Raw genomic sequence first — 21,771 nt, 5'->3', positions numbered from 1 at the left:
TCCTGGTTGAGCCGTAGCTTATTTAGGTGTCTTATTTATTTACACATTTGTTCCTCCTCACATGTTTAGTGTAGTCCTGGATTACTTATACATTGTCAGCCATTTAATGAATCCTGTATCAGCAATATGTGTTTTATCATTGCTTTGGATGAAACTGTCTGCCAGATGAATGTAATGTGTGTTTGTGTACGCGTGTGTGTGCGACAGCCTGGCGGGACAGAGGGCATACACACATAGCGGGAGGGTGAGACATTCCACCTCGGGTTCCTCGGCGTCGGACTCTTCCAGTGAGTCAGAGAGCAGCGGCCGATGTTCACGCAGCCCGAGCCCCGGAGAACAGCCCCGGTCTGGGTCACCCTGCCAGCCACCCACCCTGGCCCCCGGCAGACAGGTACCCCCTACCCACGTTGCCCGGCTTTCTCCGGAGCAGCAGCTGCTTCGGGTGGGCGGTGGAGGTATGGATGTTGGGTGGAGTGGGAAGGAGGAAGCTCTGGGAATGACTAGGGGGCGAGGAATGCGAGTGAGACTTCAGAGGCGGAGGCGGGGGGGGTGGATTGGGGTGGGGGTGGGAGGCTCAGGCCTCTGAGAATTTAGGAGCATGCTGTCACGTTGGCGAGTGGACACCCTGCGAACTGAAGAGCCAGGCGTGTGGGCCACAACACAGGCAGAGGGACGGAACAAGGCGCTCTGTGACGCACCCGGACTCAGGATCTTTAGCTGTGGGTCCTAGCCGCTCTGCACGGCCCTAGAGAATTCCGCTCGCTGTACGTTTTCCTTCCCGTGTGTCTTTAAGCAGAGGTGTAGGGTTGCAGAGGGGAACAGATCTGTGTTTGAGGAGGGCTGGAGGGGCTAATTGTTGGCGGAGGCGCAGGGTGGCTGTGTGTGTGGGGGGGGGGGGTCCGGCTACTGTGGACCTGCTCGGCCGTATGAATGAAGGTGCCTGTGCGATCCGCTCGACCTGCCTCGGCACAGAGCACGCGGCGCGCGGGAGCTGTTGGGGCGCGCAAGGACGGAACCGCATGTGGTTTTCATCTACGTGCAGCCATGGAGTGTCTGTGAGGAAGGCTCGGAAACGGCACGCGATTCCAGGTAGAGCAGGACGGGAGGGAGGGAGGGAGGGAGAGAGAGAGAGAGAGAGAGAGGTGGGGGAAGAGAGAGAGAGAGAGAGCACAAGAGATGTAGTGTCTTTTCTGGAAGGAGAGAGGGATGAGGAAGGGTGGGTGTTTGAGTAGAGGAGAAGAGGTTTAAATTAGCACTGGTCAGCTACCAGAGGGAATCAGGGAACTAGACTGCCCTCATTCCTAAGTGTGCCTGCAAGTGAGTATTATCCCATTTCCACCTAACACAAGTACGCCTTTACTTTTGTGAAGTTTTGAGGTAAAGCCATTAAGGGTATGGTCATTGTGTACCGCGGTGGAACAGAAATCTGTCGTATAATGTCTGGAATATCAGGGTTAAATGGAGGGAGTTGTAGCTGGGATCAGCGTGACGAGTGCTGTTATACTGTTAAACTGTTAAAGGTGTAGAGACCCGTATTGGTTAGGCAGGGTGATGAAAGAGCTGAAGGAGTAATGTTTGTTTTCTCTCTCTCTCTCTCTCTCTCTCTCTCTCTCTCTCTCTCTCTCTCTGTGTTTACATAGTCCTCTCTGAGTCATTTGAATCTTCATGTCAAAGAGTCCGCGCTTGAAACCAATTTGTCTTGCTTTCTCACCCATGTGAATTCTTTCAGTTACAAGCAGATTATTTCATGACATCTGCCGTATAACAATAAGTGTATATGTGCTTTTTAACAATGTCGTGAATTTGTTAAACCCTGTGGTCTTCTGGCATTAGCAGTCTGGCCATCTCTAATGGTTCAAGGGTCCGTCATGCCATTACTGAACTGGGTTATAAAAGGTATAGATATATATGAATTTACAAGGGTTGCCAGTGTTTCACAAAGAAATGAACTGGGTTATGTATGAATTTACACGGGTTGCCAGTGTTTCACAGTTCACTTAGCCTCTTAATGCTTCTAAGGATCAATTTTAATATTTCAAAATCTCTGTGTTTTCAGGGTACTGTGCTGTAATGGAGTGTTGTGCTATCCATTTTACCACACTTTCATATACATGTTGCAAAATAAATTTTGGTTATAGTAATTCTATAATAATAACAATGACGTAACAGAATGAGCTTTATTGTTCTTACTTACTATACGATACCGTTTAATTAAGGAGCAATATTACAATATGACTGTAATGTTGTAACATTGATAGTGAACTTTTTATTTTTACTTCATCTCTTCGTTCTCCACAAACAGGACCCATCAGTCACACACTGGCAGCTAGACAAGTGGTTCGAGAAAGTTCGCAAGAACCGTCCGTCAGTCGATCGCGAGCTCAGAGGCGGTCCGAGTTCCAGTGCCGCCTTCCGGTCCAGCCCAGGCCTGTCTCCCGGGAGATACTGGGAGCGTGATCCGAGCCTGGGGTCCAGACAGGACTACAGCCCTAGATACAGTCCTGTGCCCAGCCCTCAGTTTGACTACAGACAGAGTCCTTACTCCAGTCCAGGGTACAGCACATGCCCAAGCCCCGGAAACAGCCCCGGAAACAGCCCCGTGCCAAGTGTTTGCCCCAGCCCTGGTGCCAGCCCGCAGGGGAACCGTAGTCCAAGCCCTCTGCCCCTTCACCCACCCAAAAGCCCCAGCCTCGCCCCTGCCTCTGCCTCTCCCAGGCTCACCTCCTGTCACCGGGGTCCCGCTCACCGGGAAACCCCCAGGCCTCCGGCACGGCCTACTCTCGCCTCCGGTCCCGCGTGTCGGCCTAAGGCGAGGCCGTGTCCGGACCACAGGGCGCAGCGTATTAATGAGCCAAGGCCCAAAGATTCCAGACCGCCTGCTTTTCCCAAGCACCACGCCAAGCACAGCTCCGCTCACAGCGAGACTCCACACCGGCCCAAAGGCCCGAGCAGAACCAGATCCAGTCCGGCGCCAAATTCCAGTCCAAGGCATCGGACGGGGTACAGTTCCGGGCCAAGCCCGAAAGCAAAATCCGGGCATCCGTCCTCCGCCGCCCCCAGCACCCAGCGCAGCCACACACACGCCGATGCTAAGAGCAAATTCGGTTTAAACGCCAAGCCGAAACATAGCTCCACCCCCAAACCCAAGCACGCCGCCCCCGGCGAGACGAGCAGTCGCCCCGCCCACGGGCCTGACCCAGACGCCGCAGACCGGCCTCTGTCCAAGCCAGCATCAAGACGGACTCCCAGCCCGAAGCCGAAGGGTAAGACCAGAGAGGTCCCTGCGCCCGTCCTCGGGCCCTTTCAGAAGGAACCGAAGGCCAGAGAGAGGGGGCAGGCCCAGGGTGCAGCCCCGGTCCGAGTCGCTGAGGCCCAGAGGCGGGGGAGACTGGCGGAGGAGCAGCTCGTAAACCAGCGCCGGGTCCGGAGCTCTGCGGGGGAGGACGAGGAGGAGGAGAGGACGAGGAAGAAGAGGAAGAAGGGGCATCATGTGGAGTGGCGAGCGGTACAGCCCAAGCAGAGACCCCACACTAACAGCCAGCACCACCCCCGCGAGCGCGGCCGACCTGAGTGGGCGGAGCCCAGAGAAAGGAAGAGGAGGCGGAGCTGCGAGGAAAGCTCCTCCCACCCCGGAGCCGTAGGTTCCAACCCTTCTCCGCCTCTCTCACCACCCAACCCGGCGCTCGCGGTCACTCGCAGATCTTCCTCCTCCTCCTCCTCGTCCTCGTCCTCCCCCTCGTCCTCTTCCTCAGAGTCTTCCTCGGAGTCTGACTCCGAGCCTGGCCCGCCCCCGAACGTCGCCAAGGTCCCCGCGGACTCCACATCCAGCCGGAGGCCCATTTCGAAGCGGAGGCCTCCGGCGCCTAGCGGGCCCGCGGAGTCCGGAGCGTGCGCGGCCCACCACGCCGGGCCCGACGATCCGTCCCCGGCGAAAGGGCAGCAGCATCGGGGAAAACACAGACTCTACACCCTGGTGCCGTTCGGCCGGACAGAGCAGTCTAGCAAAGTCTCGCACAGAGGCCTGAGGGATCTGGTTGTGAAGATAGACCTCGCTCTCCTGACCAGAGTGCCTAGCACGAGCGAGGTTCCCCAGAGAAGGCTCTCGTCATCATCATCGACTTCTTCATCGTCTAAAACTAAAGAAAAAACACCCATGAGAAACCAGTACCACCGTGAGCCAGCAGAGGCCAGGGCTAAACGTAAGGTAAGGACAGATGAAGGACGTCTCGTGGAGACGCGCCGAGCTTTAACCACCTCTCTGACGTCTTGGCATTGTCTGTTTCCTGTCAGGCTGAAAACGGAGAGGCTCCGAGAGACAGCAAGAGAAGCCTTCTTCACGCGGACAAGGCCTCGTCTGGTTCTCACGCCGACGGCAGCGAGAATAAGGAGAGCCACGGCAACGACCCACAGAACGGGTATGAACGTCCACCCTCCGTTTACCCCTCCCACGCTTTACCAATTAGTTTACTGTTTCTATTCTGTAATGCAGCTTTTCCCTCAAAGAAGCCTGTGAAAACCGCACCGAGAAATCTGTTTCAGTGGCAGTATACTTGCTATTTGAGAAGTACTTTTACATTTTACATTTTCAAGTGTAATTATGAGCTGTCAGTCACTTCTGTGTCTATATTTGTATAGAATTTCCTGGATGTAAGAATATTGCAGTGATGACTGTAAATTGCTGATTCATCGAGCTCGCGAACGCTATTCCAACTCTCACGGCCTTGTGGCTTCCTCGTTTATGCGGGGCCTCGCTGTCTCAGAAAGGCACTCGCTGTGTCTTAATGTCTAAATACCTCAAATATAGCTCCATCCGGACGGGCACGAGTGTCAGGTTACTGTCTTCAGCCCACCACGGGCCAGAGGTCTTGAGAAATATTATTGGTTGCTTTATATCCAGACATGGCGAGGATTATTTTTACACCAAGAGGCCCGTGTCCCCCCTCTCCCCCCCGTCGGCCGTGAAGACGCAGAATTCCGACCAGCAGCAGGCGCAGCGGGACAGGGAGCCCACCGTGAAAAAAACGCAGGTACCCAAGGCGCTCCACGGTACACACGGGCCGTTACGTGGCGCCTTGCGCCGCAGGTGATGGGAGAGGTAACGCCCGCCTGTTCGATCCAATCACCTTTTCACTCTAACCTCCACCCACCGCATCTGTAACATATGGTCGGCTACCACAGGCAATCATTCCGGCTCGTTTCCCCGTGTTTAGAAAAAACATTTTCTTTTCTTCTCTTTTCCAAACAGGGAAATTAGCTAAGACCAAATATTTATCTCCTGCCCAATAGTTTCTTGTATTGCCCAACATTTCTTCATGACGGGGAAATGCATTAAAATGATGTACTGCAGATTTTACAGAGCTTCCACTGAAAAGACACCACACTGTTGCTTTCATGGTGCGTGTGCACGCTTAGCTACAGCTCAGTTTGCGATTGTAAGTTTAGAGGGTTTTCATAGCTGTTGCAGTAAATTTGACAACGTAAATCCTTTTTTCAGTGGAAATCCTTTTTCCACACCCCTACACGTCCTAATAATGGATGAAGCCATGACATTTAAGCCCTCGTTGTCCCGTTGTAGGTGCAGAGATCTCAACCCAAGACAGAGTCAGAGTTTGCTGGCATGTCGGGAAACACGCAGCCTCCTTCTGGATCCTGGGTCCCACCAGCGAACCAGCCAGCGACCTCCCGAGGAACCGTGCCTTGCACCGACGTGTGAGTTATCTGCTGCAGTGTTTGGATCAGCGCTGGTGTCTAGTACATGACCCGGCCACTCGGACCACCAAATCCCCCTCCTTCCTCTCTATCTCCTCAGCTCACACCACGTGGAATACTACATGCACGAGGCCAAACGACTGAAACATCGGGCGGACGCCATGGTACGTCGGCACTTAGTTAGTCGTCAGTCCGGATCTGGAAATCGAGGCATTTAAAGCAAACGCGCGAAGGCACACACGTGAACGTGCTCGGCGGAGCGCGCGTGAGCCCCGCGCCATCTTCCCGGCCGGCGCTTTGACCCCTCTTTCCCCTGCCTCTCCCTCTCCCTGCCTGCTTCCAGGTGGATAAGCTGGGGAAAGCCGTCAACTATGTGGATGCCGCCCTGTCCTTTATGGAATGTGGCAAAGCCATGGAGGAGAGCCCCCTAGAGGCCAAGTCTCCTTATGCCATGTACGCAGAAACCGTGGACCTCATAAGGTGCTTGTGCTCTTTAACTCTCGTTTTGTTCTTCGGACCGTGTCCATTCTTTTCTTTCTGTTTCTGTTAGTGCAGTGGCTAAACGACAGTGGACACCTGTTAATCTAGTTTCCCACGCAGGCTGTTCCTGGAGGCTTTGCTTAGCCAATGAAAACAGCGTCACAGAATGACTAAAATTCTGACGAGAGCTGTTCAAGACATTCAGTACCAGCTCCTGGATAGTTAAGAGTTACTTCCAATTATAGTTAACAGACATTCTTGCAGGACCGCTCGTTAGAATCTCATTACTGCAAGAGTTGATGAAGTAGCCAGTCACAATCATGCGCACGCACTGGCACACAGGCTGGCGCACGCGCGGAGACTCGCGCTCGGTGTTTGGGAGCAGACGCTGCCCAGTTCTCACAGTGGTGTGTCCGCTGCTGTTGTTGATACAAACTCTCTCTCTCTCTCTTTGGCAGATATGCCATGAGACTGAAGAGTCACACAGGCCCCGCAGCCAGGCAAGAGGACAAGCAGCTGGCTGTGCTCTGGTAAACATGACACCATCTAGCACAAACTGGCCGCCACCAGCACGGTCTTTTTTTAACCCGTTTATTTTTGTGTCGGCGTCGGCCAGTGGCACAACAGCGCCATCTTACTGCAATGCGGGACATAACAGCTGACAGAACGGTTCCTCTCAAGTGCGTGACCTCCGACACTCATTACTAGCCACTTTGATTGAACCCTCAAGCGATTTTCTAGTAGCTGGGTCAAGGCTACTAGCACTTCACCCAGTGAGAGCTGCTTCTGTGGACCTCTCATGAACATTCGCACAACTTAAACCCGGGTGGTCAGCGATCCATTCGGCGCTGCTGAACACAGCCTTAAAGCCACTCAAAGCAAGCGTGTAAAGGAATGGTAGTCTGGCAGGGTAGCCGTTTTAATTTCGAACAAATCTCTTTGTGCGTCTGGATCATAGTTTCCGTTGTCTGGCTCTCCTGTACTGGCAAATGTTCCGGCTGAAGAAGGAGCATGCGCTGAAATATTCCAAAGCACTGCTGGACTACTTTAAGGTACGTCTACATCTGGAAACATTTAGATCTAAAAGTGGCGTTCAGGAACAGAAGCACATAGTTACGGAAATTACTGGAAGAAAAAAACAACAACAACAAAGTTGAGTTTACCTCTTATACACCCTTAGCTGTACGGTATGTGAGTTAGGAGCGGTTATTTATTTATATTGGTATTTACGTGTGTCTGTTCTTACAGAGTTCTCCAAAAGTGCCTCACACTCAAGCTTCCTGGAATGATTCCACAAAGTAAGGCAGCATTATGTCTTCACCTCGCTTGTAGCCACGGACTTGTTTCAAACATCGACCTGCAGCCGTACGCACTGAGTATGTGAGTGTGTGTTATTCTTCAGGGGAAACGTACTTCCATCTTGTGCCTCCCCTGTCGGTTTAACGGGACCTCCGTCTGGCTGCTGTTCCGCCTCCCCGTTTATTAGCATTCCCCAGCGCATCCACCAGATGGCAGCAAACCACCTCAATATCACCAACAGCGTGCTCTACAGCTATGAGTATTGGGAGGTGGCCGACACCTTGGCCAAGGAAAACAAAGGCGAGTCCGGTAGCACGTCAGGGTCTTCTCCCCTGTGTGCTGTGGCCTGCTTTACCTATACCAACTTTAACTGCAGTTCTCTAAATTCTAGAAACTAAGGTTATTTATTTTACAAGTGCTAGAAGACCAACATAAAAATTAGCAACATTTTAAAAAGACCTACAAAGATAAAGGTAATCATTATTTTAATTGGTTCTCCTTCCCACTCTCTCTCTCTCTCTCTCTCTCTCTCTCTCTAACTATAGAGTTCTTTAACTATCTGAACACGTTAACTGGACCCCTGACTCTGCACAGCAGTATGGCCCATATAGTTCAGTACACCAGACAGGGACTGCAGTGGATTCGAATCAGCGCCCATTTGTCTTGACGCCCTTGGCATGGGGTACCAGGGCTCTACTATACTACATGCTGTACTGTACTACACGATACACTGTAACCTGGACATTCACCCTGCCATGGAATCACTTCAGTTTTTCTAAGCAACCAGCTATGTATTCGGACAGAAGTCATGTGCTCCCACTATGAGACCTCAGAGACGCTGGCAGACTAGGGGACTAGGTGTGGGTTTGCTGCCTTTTAAGAGCAGACAAGGAGCCTTTTTTCTGTCTGCAAGTTCCTCCCCAGCCAATAGTTAACTGAGGCAGGTTTGGATACCAGTTTTACATTTACAGCATTTAGCTGACACTTTTATCCATAGCAACTTATAATTATGACTGAGTACAACTTGAGCAATTGAGGGTTAAGGGTCTTGCTCAGGGGCCCAACATTGGCAACTTGGACAGAGATCATGGAACTTATCAGTGGTCGGGCTTGAACCAGCAAGTCAAGTACCTTAACCACTGAGCTACCACTGCCTTAATCCCTTAGCTAGGAATCAAACCCAGGTTAACTGCTTGGAAGGCAGCTATGCTCCCCACTATAGCACCAACACAACCAGCATTCATGCAAGTCTCAAACAGCAGACCTTGATTTCTTTAACCTTCTAGAGTATGCACATTTGACTAAACTTTGACTAGGCCTCTATGATGAAGGTGGGAATTCTGTATTTAAGTTGAGTCCATTAAGAATGTGAGGATATCTGTGAGGATTTCTCTACTTTTTGTACATTATTTGCCAAATGTGCCACATTTTTATACAGCATCTGATTTCAAATATCTTTCTACCATTTTAATACTTTGTATATTTAAAAAACGGGAACTGGTGTGGCTTTTAACAGTGACTTGTAGTTCTCGAAAAATGCCAGAAGAATAATGTGAAGACACTCCTTATCTTTGTGGGTTTTTTTTATTTTATTTGTGCATTTTTGACACATTTAAAAGCTTTGTAAACGTGGTTGGTGTGTATTTTTTAAAACTGAATTTTTATAAAGATTTTTGTGCAATAATATCTGTTTTGTCATTATGCGTGTGCATAATGTTGTTTCATTAAGCAGTCGGGCTATTTGACATGTGCACAGCCTATGCAATAATTGAAAAGTTAGACCGTTAGAAGAAAAGTTAATTAAACAAAAGTTAATAAACACTTTTTTGGCAGTATGACCGTGCAACTTTGTCAATGTCAACACTGCCAAAGCAGAGTTCACTTCCCTAAATAAGCAGCATCTGTTTGTTTGGTCACTGTGACCAGCTAATTTATTTGTTTTACGTTTTTAATATGACCAATTGAAATCTATCCTATAAAATTATTAGTTGTAGACACATTTTCTTCAAAATAATAATATGGGATTAGTCTTTCAAAAGACATACATGTATGCACTAAGAATATCCTCTTTAGGTTTAAATGAAATCCTTTTTTATCCAATTCAGATGGATAACTCGATAAACCGACTTTCATCTGATAGAGTAACAGATCTCTATTAAAGCATATCAAACCGTGCAAAAACATGAGACTGAGATCGTGGACTGCTGAAGTCTAGACTATTTCTCCTAGTTTATCCATCATCTTGGTAGGATGGTGTGTATGAATTCAACCAGCTAACTCCCAACCCTGGATTTATCCTGCAGTCCAGACTATTTCTCCTGGTTTATCCATCATCTCGGTAAGGTGGTTTGGAGGTTTCTACCCGTGTGTAAGAATTCAGACAGCTAACTCCCAACCTGATTTACCCTGCAGGCTAAATGAACCCAAACGTTTTGGACTTATCCTGCAAGCCAGATGAACCCAAACGTTTTGCACTTATCCTGCAGGCTAGATGAACCCAAACGTTTTGGACTTATCCTGCAGGCTAGATGAACCCAAACGTTTTGCACTTATCCTGCAGGCCAGATGAACCCAAACGTTTTGCACTTATCCTGCAGGCCAGATGAACCCAAACGTTTTGGACTTATCCTGCAAGCCAGATGAACCCAAACGTTTTGCACTTATCCTGCAGGCTAGATGAACCCAAACGTTTTGGACTTATCCTGCAGGCCAGATGAACCCAAACGTTTTGCACTTATCCTGCAGGCCAGATGAACCCAAACGTTTTGCACTTATTCTGCAGGCCAGATGAACCCAAACGTTTTGCACTTATCCTGCAGGCCAGATGAACCCAAACGTTTTGCACTTATTCTGCAGGCCAGATGAACCCAAACGTTTTGCACTTATTCTGCAGGCCAGATGAACCCAAACGTTTTGCACTTATCCTGCAGGCCAGATGAACCCAAACGTTTTGCACTTATTCTGCAGGCCAGATGAACCCAAACGTTTTGCACTTATTCTGCAGGCTAGATGAGCCGCCGCGTCTCTCCGCCCACAGCCCCCCCCCCCTCCCCTCCCCTCCCCTCACTGAGCTGGAGCGCTGTAGTAGTTTTGTAACGCGAGGCCTGTCGTGCAATGCTGAAACTACACTGAGCGATTCAGACAAACGTTGTACCCTGTGCGTGTACAAATGGCTTCTGGCGTCGAGCGAGCGGAGCCTGGCGACAGCGAACAAGACGACGCGGAGGATGTGTACGAAGTGGAGAAGATCATCGATATGAGGGTGGCAGACGTGAGTGTGCTAACGCTAACGCTAACGCTAACGCTAACGCTAGCCGAGGGCACGCTACGATGCCATCTTGTTAGCTCACGCTAACCGACACAGACGTATGGAATTTAAAGGTTTTCTTTTAAAGAGAGTGCGTAATAGTTCATCCAGTAAAGCTGGTGAAAGACACATAAGATGACGGGTCCGAGGACGCAGGTTTACCTCAGTGTTCAGAAATGCTCGTAGTTAACGTTCGCTAGAATGCTAACTTAGCTAGGGTTAGCTACCCTGTCGTTAGCTAGCTAGCTAGTTAGCTGTCTAGCTGCTAGCTTAGCTCGCTAATTTCAGTCATTTGCTCCCACAGGCTAGCAACCTGAAAGCTAGCGGTTCATTATTAGCTGTGGCGGCAGCTGGGCTAGCTGGCTGTTTAGGTGTGGGCTTTCTGTTTACATAACGTCAACGTGCACGATATGTGAAATATGAAATATAAGTATATTTATCAAAGGCGGCGTTGACCAGTGTCCTATTCTCGATGCAAGATCAACCAGTAGTCGCTGACTGGTTTGCTGATACGATGCTGTTGACATGTCACCACTGGACAGCCTAGTGACCTGTCAGGGAAAACAACACCTCATGTCCCCGAGATTGGAAATGGATTCTGAAGTTGAATACCTTTCTCAAATATAACCCCAATGGCCTGCCTGCTGCAGTCAGGATTCGTTTAGCTTTGCCCCACATATAAGCCGCACACGCTTTCCGGCAAGTATACTTTATCTTAAGCCCGTGGGTTTTAAGGCTACGGTAGTCTGGCTCCTGTCAAAACCCCCCCCCCAGTCGCATGACATCATTGCACAGACCCTGACGTGCTCTCCTTCTGAAGCCCGAGCTGATTGCTGTAGCTCTGTGATCTACTTCAAAGCAGACCTGCTCCTTTTATTGGATCCTTTAGGCTGCCGAGTAACAGTATGACAGTTTATAACTGCATTTTGCATTCTGTTTCTGATTAGTCCGGTCTGGCTGTGTCTCTCACTTTGGTAGCAGCGTCCGGACAGTGTCTAGGGAAATATGCATGTATTTATGCATTTTCCGCAAGCATGCTGTTTTCTGCCAGGCCTTATCGATAGCCTGAGCACAGAATCTGCCCACAAGTCATTAAAGCGTTTAGGGTGGATGGGGGTGAATGCGTACTGGAGGAAGAGACGTTGCAGTGTGTGAGACACTCCGTCATGGCATGTGGCTTCAGTGTCCTGCAGAAAGTGACAGTTGCTTTACAGCCATGTGCTGTGGAAGGTTAGTATGGTAACAAGAAACCCTAACACAGTCTGTGCACAGCTGGGCTGCAACTCAATGGACTATTCCTCCCATTGGTTCATTTCGGGAAAATTTAGTGTGGTTGAGCGGACGCGTGTGCATGAATGCATGTGTACGTGTCGTGTTTGTAGCAACGTTGGGGTAAATCAGGACTTGGAGAGGGTTGCATAATGACATTTAAAAAATGCAATTGAAACAACAGTTCATATGACTTGTTTGACCTCATGTTGATGATGTATTGATATTTTATTGAGTTTTACTTGTAGTTTGAAGGACTAAGGGTCCAGGAGCCAGAACTGAATGTTTTGAGTAGTTGCCTTCATAGATTTTCTCTCTTTGTTGTTCTCCTGGACTGAGGAAGACTTCAGTAACTCCTTGCATGGGGAACATGGATCAAATATGTCCTCTGTGACTTGGCCTATTGTACTATTAATGTCATTGTGTGTGTGCACGTTGTCCCAGTTATCACTGAACAGTGTGGCTGCGTGATGAAACTCACAGCCAGAAAGGGCTCTGGGATAGTTTGTCATTCCAAGTTTCACTGAATTGACTGTGCTGAACATGGCACTCTGTAACGGAGGCCTCACACTTAACGTTGGCACTGTGCACAGCTCTAGGTGCGCAACCATACCCCGGTTGAAGAGAACACCTGAGAGAATGCACACACCTTGGTCTCGGTCAACGGCAGGTGTCGATGCTTGCGTTTGAAGTTCAAGAGTAAGATGGAGTGACATCACGACAGCAATTATGAATCATGAAAGCAACGATCACCGAAGATGAAGGAGGTGTGGGGAGGAAACGCCCGTGCTGCCCACTCGGAGGCAGATGAATGCACATCATTGTGTGCCGAGCATTCAAGCGCTGCCCAGAAACACAGGCAGACGGGCGGTACCGCTGGTTACTGTTACTTAGCAAGATTTGCGCATAATGAACATCCATGGAAGTCACCTGTGTGTCCCAAAAATAGACTGCTGATGGTTCCAACAATGCAGTCCCTGTCAATCAAATAGACACTACATGAGGACACCTGTTGTGCTTGTCTGTTGTTTTATAACGTCACAGTTTCCCCAAGACTGACTGCGTAGAAAATGGGTTTTTAATGATCGACTGTACTGTATCTAGGTGCTGTACTGCACAAATATTGTTGTTGTTGTTTGGAAGGATGCAGCAGGCTGTGTAAAATGACCCATCCTTTTGGACTCTAGGGGGAGGTGCAGTACCGCGTGCGATGGAAGAATTATTCCTCAGATGACGATACCTGGGAGCCCCAGGCTCACCTGGAGGACTGCAGCGAGGTGTTGCTGGCCTACGAGAGGTCCCTAGCTGAGAGGAAGCCCAAGAAAGACTCTGGCATGGTGAGATTCTCTCACCACCTCGTCCCTCTGAGTCAGAGTCCACCCCCAGGTTATGCGGATTAACCTTAATTTGAAGGTTAATCTGAAACGTTGGGGTAATTTGTCTTAATGCATCTTGATGTCAAGATTTTTGATCTTTGTTTGTTTGTTTGTTTTCCCATCCCCAGAAGCTACCTATGAAGAGTGACCTATTTGACGCCAACTCAGAAAGCGAGAGCGATAAAGAACGGCCAAAAGAGTCACCGATGATGACGATGATGATGAAGAAGAAGAAGAAAAAAAAAAAGCACGCCGAGGAGTCGGAGGACGAGAAGACGGCGAAGGACAAGAAGAAGAAGAAAAAGAAGGAGAAATGGAAGGATGACAAACCGCTGCCCGCGCCAGAGTCCGAGGAAGAGGATGACAGGGTCCCCACGCCGCCGCCGAGGAAGGAGAAGGCAGTGGACACCAAGAAGAGAGTCATCGAGACGGACGACGAAGATGATGACGACGGCCCGGCCGTGGCCAAGAAGCACAAGAAAGAAGGCAAGGCGAAAGACGCGGTCCGGCCGAAGAAGGAGGTCAAGGTCAAGGTCAAGGTCAAGTCAAAGCGGGAGGTCGAGAGTTCGGGAGAAGAGACGGACAGGAGCGACACGCCGTCGGAGCCGCACGCTGACGACGGCGCCGCCGGCGACCCGAACGGCGGCCCGGCCAGAGCAACGGCTCCCAAAACCGCGGAGAAGGCGCCCCGCGGGGAGCCGAGCAAACCGAAGAAGAGCAGGCCGGAGCCGAGGACGCAGGGTTTCAGAGACCCCACCCAGGACAAGAAGGTGAAGAAACCGGACCCTCCGGCACTGCCGGCGCCAAAGGAGAGCGGCCCGGGCAAGCTGCGGAGTCTGACCAGCAGCAAGAGCGGTGGCAAGTCATCCCGCAGCGAGGACGAGCCCGAGCCTGGCGACGCCGCCCGGGCCAAGCCCAGGGGCAAGGCTCAGGACGCCGGCCTTCCTCCGCAGAGGGACACCTCCGTGTCGTCCTCCTCCTCGTCTTCCGTGGCCTTGGCTCCCCCGACCAAGCCTAGAGAGGAGGAGCCGAGGGAGGAGGGCGGGGAGAGGGGCGGGGCGCCCAATAATCTCTTTGAGAAGTTCCTGCTCACATGTGAGGCCAAGGACCGCATGCCCAGGAAACAGGCCGTTCACACGACGCCAAAGGTACAGGCCGCCGCGTGCATCAGTTTACTGGTTATTGATTGATCGATTTATTTATTTGTTTGTTTGTTTTGGATAAGTGTACCTAAAGATTCTGTGATCTTATTAGCATTTTTTTTTTTTTTTTTTTTTTCATATTTCAGAATTCAGTGAAGACTGACAAAAAGGTGAAGCTAACGAAGGAGTCTCCAGGGCTGAAGCCTGATTCTGACAGGACGGAGAAGACTAAGGAGGGTGAGGGAAAAAAACGTCCCCGAAACACGCCTCTCACCTTGTGCATTGAATCTTAGAAGCAGCATCTTTACAAATGCTGTTTTTGTCATTCTCCGCAATCCTCCTCGTTGCCAGGCCCAAGAGCTGGTCAGAGTCCTGTTTCCATGGAGACAGATGAGAAACAGGAAAAGGGCACGACGGAGCCGGAGAAGGGCGACCGGTCCGACGAGCCCGCCTCCAAGACCGAAGAGGAGCAGCGGAGGAGGAAAGAAAGGCTGGAGGAAGAGGAGCGGAAAAAGAGGGAGAGGGGAGCGAGGGCAGAGGAGGTGCGCCCGGAGCGCCGGGCTGCGGTGGAGGCGGTGGCGTCTCCCGAGTCCACGGAGGACGCCCGGTGGAAGGAGCGACGGAGACGCCGGCGGGAGGACAGCGAGTCCCGCCTCCTCGTCGCCTGCGATGACAATCAGGACCTTCAGGACGCCCTGGAGCGCTCTGACAAGACTCCTGGTGTGTACTCCCATCGGCGGGGAGGCTCGCTCTACCTTCACACGCCGTCTGGCGTTCAGACCTTTTGGTGGCGGCGCGGTTGGCCGTTATTTTTAGCCGTGCAGGGTGGTGTGGGGAGATGATGTTTCGGGTGATATGGGCACAGGGCCTGGCTCACGTCCACCGGCCTGCGACAGCCTCTTCGCATCCTGAACTCAGATTTACTCTGAAACAGCGTCTCGTGTGTATGAAACCGTCCGTGCAGTTCTCAGATCAGCGCCGTGCCGTTTAACGTGACTTATGTCGAAGTTTGCACAAGCTTGACTAGAACATAAAAAAAAAATGCCTTCTGCATTTGTTGATTGTGCGCGCGCGTGTGTGTTTGCTGCACGTATATTTGTGTTCCGATAGACAGGGGACCACCGTCACTTAACCTGGGGGTGGAGCTGAAACTTGACTGGATGACTCTGGAGGACTTTCAGAAACACCTGAACGGAGAGAACGAGAATCTCTCCCCTCTCGCCTTAACGCCCGGTAGGTTTTACACACACACACACACACACACACACACACACACACACACATACACCCCTCTAAACACACTCCCTCCGCACAGTCGTAATCATGCAGTTCCAGCCCGGCAGCATGTCTCTGATAAACAGCCGTTTTTAGACTTCCTTCCCTTCTTGTCCACACTCGCAGCTGAGCTACGGGAGGCTGTCAAAACTGGGAATTACCTGACAGTGAAACGAGCACTCAGTTCCAAAGAGGACTACAATCTAGACCAGGAGGTATGTACTGCTCCCGTCTCTCCGACAGCACTACCTGCTGGCTGTGTTTCCAGGTGAAGGAAACACTCTTCACCATACAGTCCCAGTGGAGAGTCAATGAAACAGTGCCATGACTCTTCTGAACTAGATCTGGGGTTGTCTCTAGATCTGCTAGATCTTTTTTGGCTGAAAAGGTGCCCAAGACCAGCGTTGATCTCTGAATGCTGTGTGAACACTACGAGAATGCCTCGCCTGCTAGTGACTTTAAGGCCTTCGTATGTACTTCCAGCCGATGCACCATGCATTCTCAGCGTAACCCACGCTGCCCCCTACAGGACTCCAGTGGTATGTCGCTGTCCATGCTGGCAGCGGCAGGGGGACAGGACGACATACTGCGTCTGCTGATCAAGAAAGGCGTGAAGGTGAACGGGCGGCAGAAGAACGGCACCACGGCGCTCATGCACGCTGCCGAGAAGGTAACCTGACCACCGCGCCCCTCCCCGCTGACCCCACCAAGCCCCCTGCCTGCAGCAGGCACACGGCTCTGTCCCCGCGCCCCACAGCCAGTCACCGGTCACGCCTGTCGAGGGAAGCGCCGTGCCAGCTCTCGTCTCGTTTCTCCTCCGCAGAACTTCCTGACGACTGTGGCGATTCTCCTGGAGGCTGGGTCATGCCTGAACGCTCAGACGCTGGGCGGGGAGACTGCCCTCATGAAGGTGACGAGAGACTTGCCGTCATGTAGTCATCTGACAAATTAAAATACAACACACTTCTATACCGCGTTTTCCTGCAACTAATGTGGCTAACGGCTGAGAGTTTTAACAGGCTTTCGGTCTGTCCTCCGTCGTTAGGCATGTAAGAGGGGAAACGCAGACGTAGTGCGCCTCCTGCTGGAGTGCGGGGCAGACTGCAACATCCTGTCCAAGCACAAGAACACTGCCCTGCACTTTGCCAAGCTCAGCAACAACCTGATGGTGTACGACCTCATCAAAGACCACATTGAGACGTGAGCATGCCGTGGACCCAGAAACTGCCAGATTCTGATCATCTGCACACGTTTCCTGAACCCTGAGAGATTGTGTGGAGACATGGTGTGATTTCCTCTGTGTTTTACAGTCTGCTGACCGTGGCGGAGGAGACGATCCGTGCGTACTTCGAGACGCGGCTGGCCCTGCTGGAGCCAGTGTTCCCTCTCGCCTGCCATCGTCTGTGCGAGGGGCCGGATGTCTCGCTGGAGTTCAACTACAAACCCCCACAACAGGCACCTGGAGAGGGTAAGGACTCGGACACTGGACCGCCGTAAATCTGCAGTTTCCCAAGCCAGTCTTCAGGGATTCCAGACGGTCAGCAGGTTTTGCTCCGTCCCTGCACCCAACACAGCTGAACCGAACAGAGCAGAACGCTGACGGCCTCGTGCTGCCATGTTGGGATCCAGGTTGGAGCGTAAACAGGGACTGGCCGGGAAACGCCGCGTTGATGGGTGTCGTGTGTGTGCGTGGCTGCGTGCGTGGCAGGATCGGGTGTGCTGCTGTTCATCTTCCACGCGAACTTCATGAGTGAGATCACTGCCCGGCTCTGTGGCCCCTGCAGCGTCCACGCCGTCATCCTCAACGACAAGTTCCAGCTGCCCATCTTCCTCGTAAGCCCGTCACCACGCTGTTTCAGCACCTGTTCACGCTCTGTCCTACCCTCCTCTCTCTCCTTTCAACTTTATTCTGTTATTTTAGACTGTACCAATGTTACATACCGATGTAACGTTAAACATTTATGGACTTAGGCCAGGGATGTTCAGATTGGGTCCAAACCGAGTGAGCAGTCGTAATTTACTGAACAAGTCATGTAACTGGGCAAAAACTGGGATAAATCTCCCGGACCTGGACCTAGTCGTTTGACTATTTCTGCCTTAGCAGGCCATCTGCAGGCCATCTGACTCTGTGTGCCCTTCCCCTGACAGGATAGCCACTTTATTTATTCCTTTAGCCCGGTTCAAGGAACAAACAAGCTCTTCATTCGCCTAGCCGAGTCGCCGACCGCCAAGGTAAGGGAGCGCGGGTGTGTCGGGGAGTCCAGTGACACAAACACGCGCACGTGAGGGTGACGTTCTAATCGGTATGAATCTTACTTTGTGTCCACAGGTTAAACTTCTCATTGGTGCCTACAGAGTCCAGCTGCAGTGAGGCCCCAAAACCCAGTCAGACTCCAGCCCAGAACCCGAGTCCCCGAGTCCGAGAGAGTCATTTCCCAAACCTCCGCTCTCTGTCACAAGGCAGACCAAGCAGAAGAGGCACTACACGCTCGGTGTCCGTTATGGTTAATCACCCGGAAAGAAAGGCCCAGAGACACTACCTGCTTTTCATAGCGATCTCTGAGGCACACACTCAGTAAAGTGTCAGAAATGCTTTGAGTTAAAAGGATTTCTGACGTGTCCAAACATTTTGGATAGCCTCTTTTTGCAAAAGTCAGAATCTGTACAAGATGGACAATGGTGTAAGGTTCTACTGTTCATTTGTAAATCTGTTTGTAAAGTTATTTTCTTCTTTTTAAATACAATAATTTATCACTCCAGATTCACCCACAGTCCTTTGTCATTGCTGTTTATAATAATGGACTTGGTGTGCGTGTGCGCATTTGTGTAGGAATGAGAGCATGTCGGTGAGTACTTCTTGCCCCCTGTGTTAACTTTGTGGGACCAAGATGAGACTGAATCTTCCAGTGAAGAGTCCTGCATGTAATTGAGACTTTACTAATTAATTCTGTTATTTTACACTGAACGTAATGGATATTTTGGGCAGACTGCAAGAGAAGGATGGTTTCTGTATGATGCGTACTATGCTAATGGCCTTGAGTTCGACCCGTGTGTGTGTGGGTGTAGGTGTGTGGGTGTGGGTGGGTGCGTGTGCGTGTGGGTGTGTGTGGATGGATAAGGGCTGTTAACTGCTTATTGGAGAGAAGAGCCATGTCTAATAATGCAGTTTGTTTCGAAATAATAAACGCTACCATTAATATTAGGATGATCTCCATTTGTGTTGATTTCAGTTTGATTTTTTTTTTTTTTTCAGACACTTTTCTCTGCATTTGTTCAAAGGTATGTGTGGCAGAAGGCATATTCTGTTTTGGTTTAGCTTTCTTGTCATTTGATTTATATTGGCTGGTGAGAGATGGACAAGAGACTATCTGAAACACAGGTAATATGAACAAATATTTAACAGCTTGTGTTTTCATTTTCACTTCTCACCCGCGGTCAATCAAAGTCTAGACCGATTCACATTTGGGCTTTACATCCGAGATGTAAATCTCAGGCCACTACGCCTGAGATTCTTCTGGATACAGTGATGAATATCTCGTGGTTTTAATGTCGTCTCCACCTGGCGTGTGTGTGTGTGTGCGTGTGTGTGTGCGTGTGTGTGTGTGTGTGTGTGTGTGTGTGTGTGTGTGTGTGTGTGTGTGTGTGTGTGTGTGTGTGTGTGTGTGTGTGTGTGTGTGTGTGTGTGAATGCGCATAGCTTGGCTTCCTCAAGTAAACTACATATGTTTCCATAATAAATAATTTTTGTTGCTTACTTTATTAGAACCTTCCAAAAGAGATCTGACTTTGTAGTTGGGATAAATTTTTTTTCATAGTATAGATATTCTGACTCTTTTGGTAAAGACCTGCATGTCACATTTAGAAGCATGAACTCAAGCCTCTGTGAGTTTCATCTGTATCTGCATGTGAACGCTTGCCCGTCATTCACAGCTTCGTCAGGTGTTTATCTAACAGTGATGTCATTTCTGTTCATCTTGGGTATTTTGGTGGTATTCTTAATCCTGAGACCTTTGATGGTAATTTCATCTCAATATCCTCTCAAGATCATCTCACACTGTCAAGCACACGATGAGGTTCTAAATTTATGGGGAGGTATGTTGATCTTGTAATCTTAGTTCAGGAAGAAGCAGATCTAATCATCTATTAATCAATCTATGGCATTAATCTTATTAATCTTAGCAATTTTCCAGGTCTCTGTAATGGAGGGAAATGAACACATGTTTATTACCCCATTCTCAAATACAATAATATTGACTTTTTAGAGTGATGTGATATATATGTGAGAGGGTCCTTCAGAACAAAAAGATAAGATGTAGATTATTCATTTTAGTGATTAATATTCACCAAGTTCTGCATGAGCACAACTGTCATGACCCAAGGTACATAACCTAGGTGTGTAATGCCATCCTCTAGCTTTCAGAAAAGTCTAAATGTAAAGCTGGATAACAAGCCAGGGCTCAGGTAAGGCTTTCCACGTACGCTGTGTGTATTCCTCCTACTGCCATGCTGGACTATTGGTGTATTAACAGTTTAGGACACGCTAGTAAGGACCCTCTGCTAAGTATTCAAATTATAACACATGAATACATGTTGGAGTGCAGCTAGAGTAGACACACAATTTTACACAAAAAAAGGAGAATTGTGTTAGTAAAACATTTTTAAAAAGAGTGAGTGAAACCTTTTGTAGAGACTAAATGATGGATTAAATAACAGAGCTAGAGTGCAATAGACCAAACTTACCATTTGCACTCGCACAGAGGGGATATGGTGGATGGGGGGGTATACATCTAACCAGAAGTATACCCAACCTGTCCAGTGGTGGCACTACACATGCCGTGATGAAGCCACCCCAGCGGGCATTCATCCTGACGGACGTTGGCTCACTGCATGTCCTGGGATCTTTCATGGAGATGCTGACCAGATTCCCATATAGCAAAATGCAGAAAGGTCTTAGCTGTTAAAACATTCAAATCCTTAATTGATAAGATGTCAAATTCTTCATTTTAATGGTAGAACTCACACATTTGTAATTTTAGTGTTGCATGCAAACAGCTTCATAATTGGTTTAAAGCATCTCCAGATGTAATGATGTGAATCGAGGTCATATAAATTCAAATATCCACTCTATGCTGAAGCATTAAAGTAATAACAACTACTGAGAGCATTACAGAGCAACAGATACAGGCACTACTACAATAGTCACAGATTCCAACCAAAATGGAAGCCAGTCTTGTTCTGCAATAGGCCTATACCATAGTAATGGGTCGGGGTTGTTTATTATTTATTTATTTTTGTTTTATTCATTTATTTTGAGTCGGCTTTTTGCTCGATACAAAATATACGGGACTTTTTAGCTCGGTTCTTTTTTCCTAAATTGGACTCGGGACGGTTAATGGCTTTTCTTCACTTCCTAATTTCTATCGGTTTGCCTAGAGTAGCCATTACCATCGTTACTCGGGAATTAACCGGCTTCAATAGGCTAAACAACATTATATTGGCCTAGTTACATGGTACTAAGATGCAGCCAGTTTCTCAAAGTCTTGGGTAATTTCTAATATTTGCATGGTACTTCTAGTGTTCCACGTGTGACCTTCAAAATATTCCTGCTGAGCATTTCTGATGATTATATACTCGACACGCATGTCGAGGTGAGAATCTTGGCTCTCACCAGAACATTTCAAAACACGTTTTACGTTTTGGTGTATATGAGACTCCTGCGACATGGTGAACAGGTAGTCTGGCGGACTTCAAGGAGTCGTAAAAAAGGAACCAACCGGTCGCGAACAACCCGCCAATTCTACGCAGCACAACCTCAGTACGAACACACCCAACGACTACACGTCAAAATAAAAGCTCCACATAGTGACGCTTATATCATGATCTCGATAGAGATGTGTTGGCGCTTATCACGTATT

At 49.5% G+C, this 21,771-nt stretch overlaps 2 protein-coding genes across 10 annotated transcripts in view; both read left to right on the top strand.

Annotated features, from left to right (window-relative positions):
* Nucleotides 1-9,172, top strand: part of aff3 (AF4/FMR2 family, member 3) — a 15,804-nt gene extending 6,632 nt beyond the window's left edge. For 6 of the 7 annotated variants that reach the window (XM_035522795.2, XM_027027936.3, XM_035522796.2 and 3 more), the window contains 12 exons: nt 208-391; nt 2,303-4,204; nt 4,291-4,415; nt 4,898-5,027; nt 5,576-5,709; nt 5,810-5,873; nt 6,053-6,189; nt 6,648-6,719; nt 7,148-7,241; nt 7,438-7,487; nt 7,592-7,788; nt 8,034-9,172. In XM_035522795.2, the coding sequence (XP_035378688.1) occupies nt 208-391; nt 2,303-4,204; nt 4,291-4,415; nt 4,898-5,027; nt 5,576-5,709; nt 5,810-5,873; nt 6,053-6,189; nt 6,648-6,719; nt 7,148-7,241; nt 7,438-7,487; nt 7,592-7,788; nt 8,034-8,155 (3,211 nt within the window). In that variant the 3' untranslated portion in view covers nt 8,156-9,172. Of the gene's footprint in view, nt 1-207; nt 392-2,302; nt 4,205-4,290; nt 4,416-4,897; nt 5,028-5,575; nt 5,710-5,809; nt 5,943-6,052; nt 6,190-6,647; nt 6,720-7,147; nt 7,242-7,437; nt 7,488-7,591; nt 7,789-8,033 lie in introns of those variants that run through there. The other variant, XM_035522797.2, reaches the window with a different exon arrangement.
* A 1,369-nt stretch (nt 9,173-10,541) lies between these two features.
* mphosph8 (M-phase phosphoprotein 8) lies at nt 10,542-19,059 on the top strand. 3 transcript variants are annotated; one of them, XM_081720849.1, is made up of 14 exons: nt 10,542-10,759; nt 13,252-13,401; nt 13,572-14,588; nt 14,729-14,819; nt 14,934-15,302; nt 15,693-15,815; nt 15,984-16,072; nt 16,387-16,527; nt 16,681-16,767; nt 16,903-17,057; nt 17,168-17,325; nt 17,566-17,690; nt 18,006-18,089; nt 18,187-19,059. In XM_081720849.1, the coding sequence occupies exons 1-14, from the start codon at nt 10,658-10,660 to the stop codon at nt 18,226-18,228; spliced, it is 2,733 nt and encodes a 910-aa protein (XP_081576975.1). In that variant the 5' UTR covers nt 10,542-10,657; the 3' UTR covers nt 18,229-19,059. The 3 variants fall into 3 exon arrangements, with proteins under 3 accessions (XP_081576975.1, XP_035378907.1, XP_035378906.1); XM_035523014.2 differs by having other exon boundaries at nt 13,569-14,588; nt 18,032-18,089; XM_035523013.2 differs by having other exon boundaries at nt 13,569-14,588.
* Nucleotides 19,060-21,771: the final 2,712 nt, after the last annotated feature.

The sequence above is a fragment of the Electrophorus electricus genome, chromosome 9 (genome assembly GCF_041902795.1).
Source record: "Electrophorus electricus isolate QZ-2024a chromosome 9, ASM4190279v1, whole genome shotgun sequence".
Lineage (NCBI taxonomy): Eukaryota > Metazoa > Chordata > Actinopteri > Gymnotiformes > Gymnotidae > Electrophorus > Electrophorus electricus.
The sequence above is the reverse complement of the archived record's forward strand: the minus strand, read 5'-3'. Positions and strand labels throughout refer to the sequence as shown.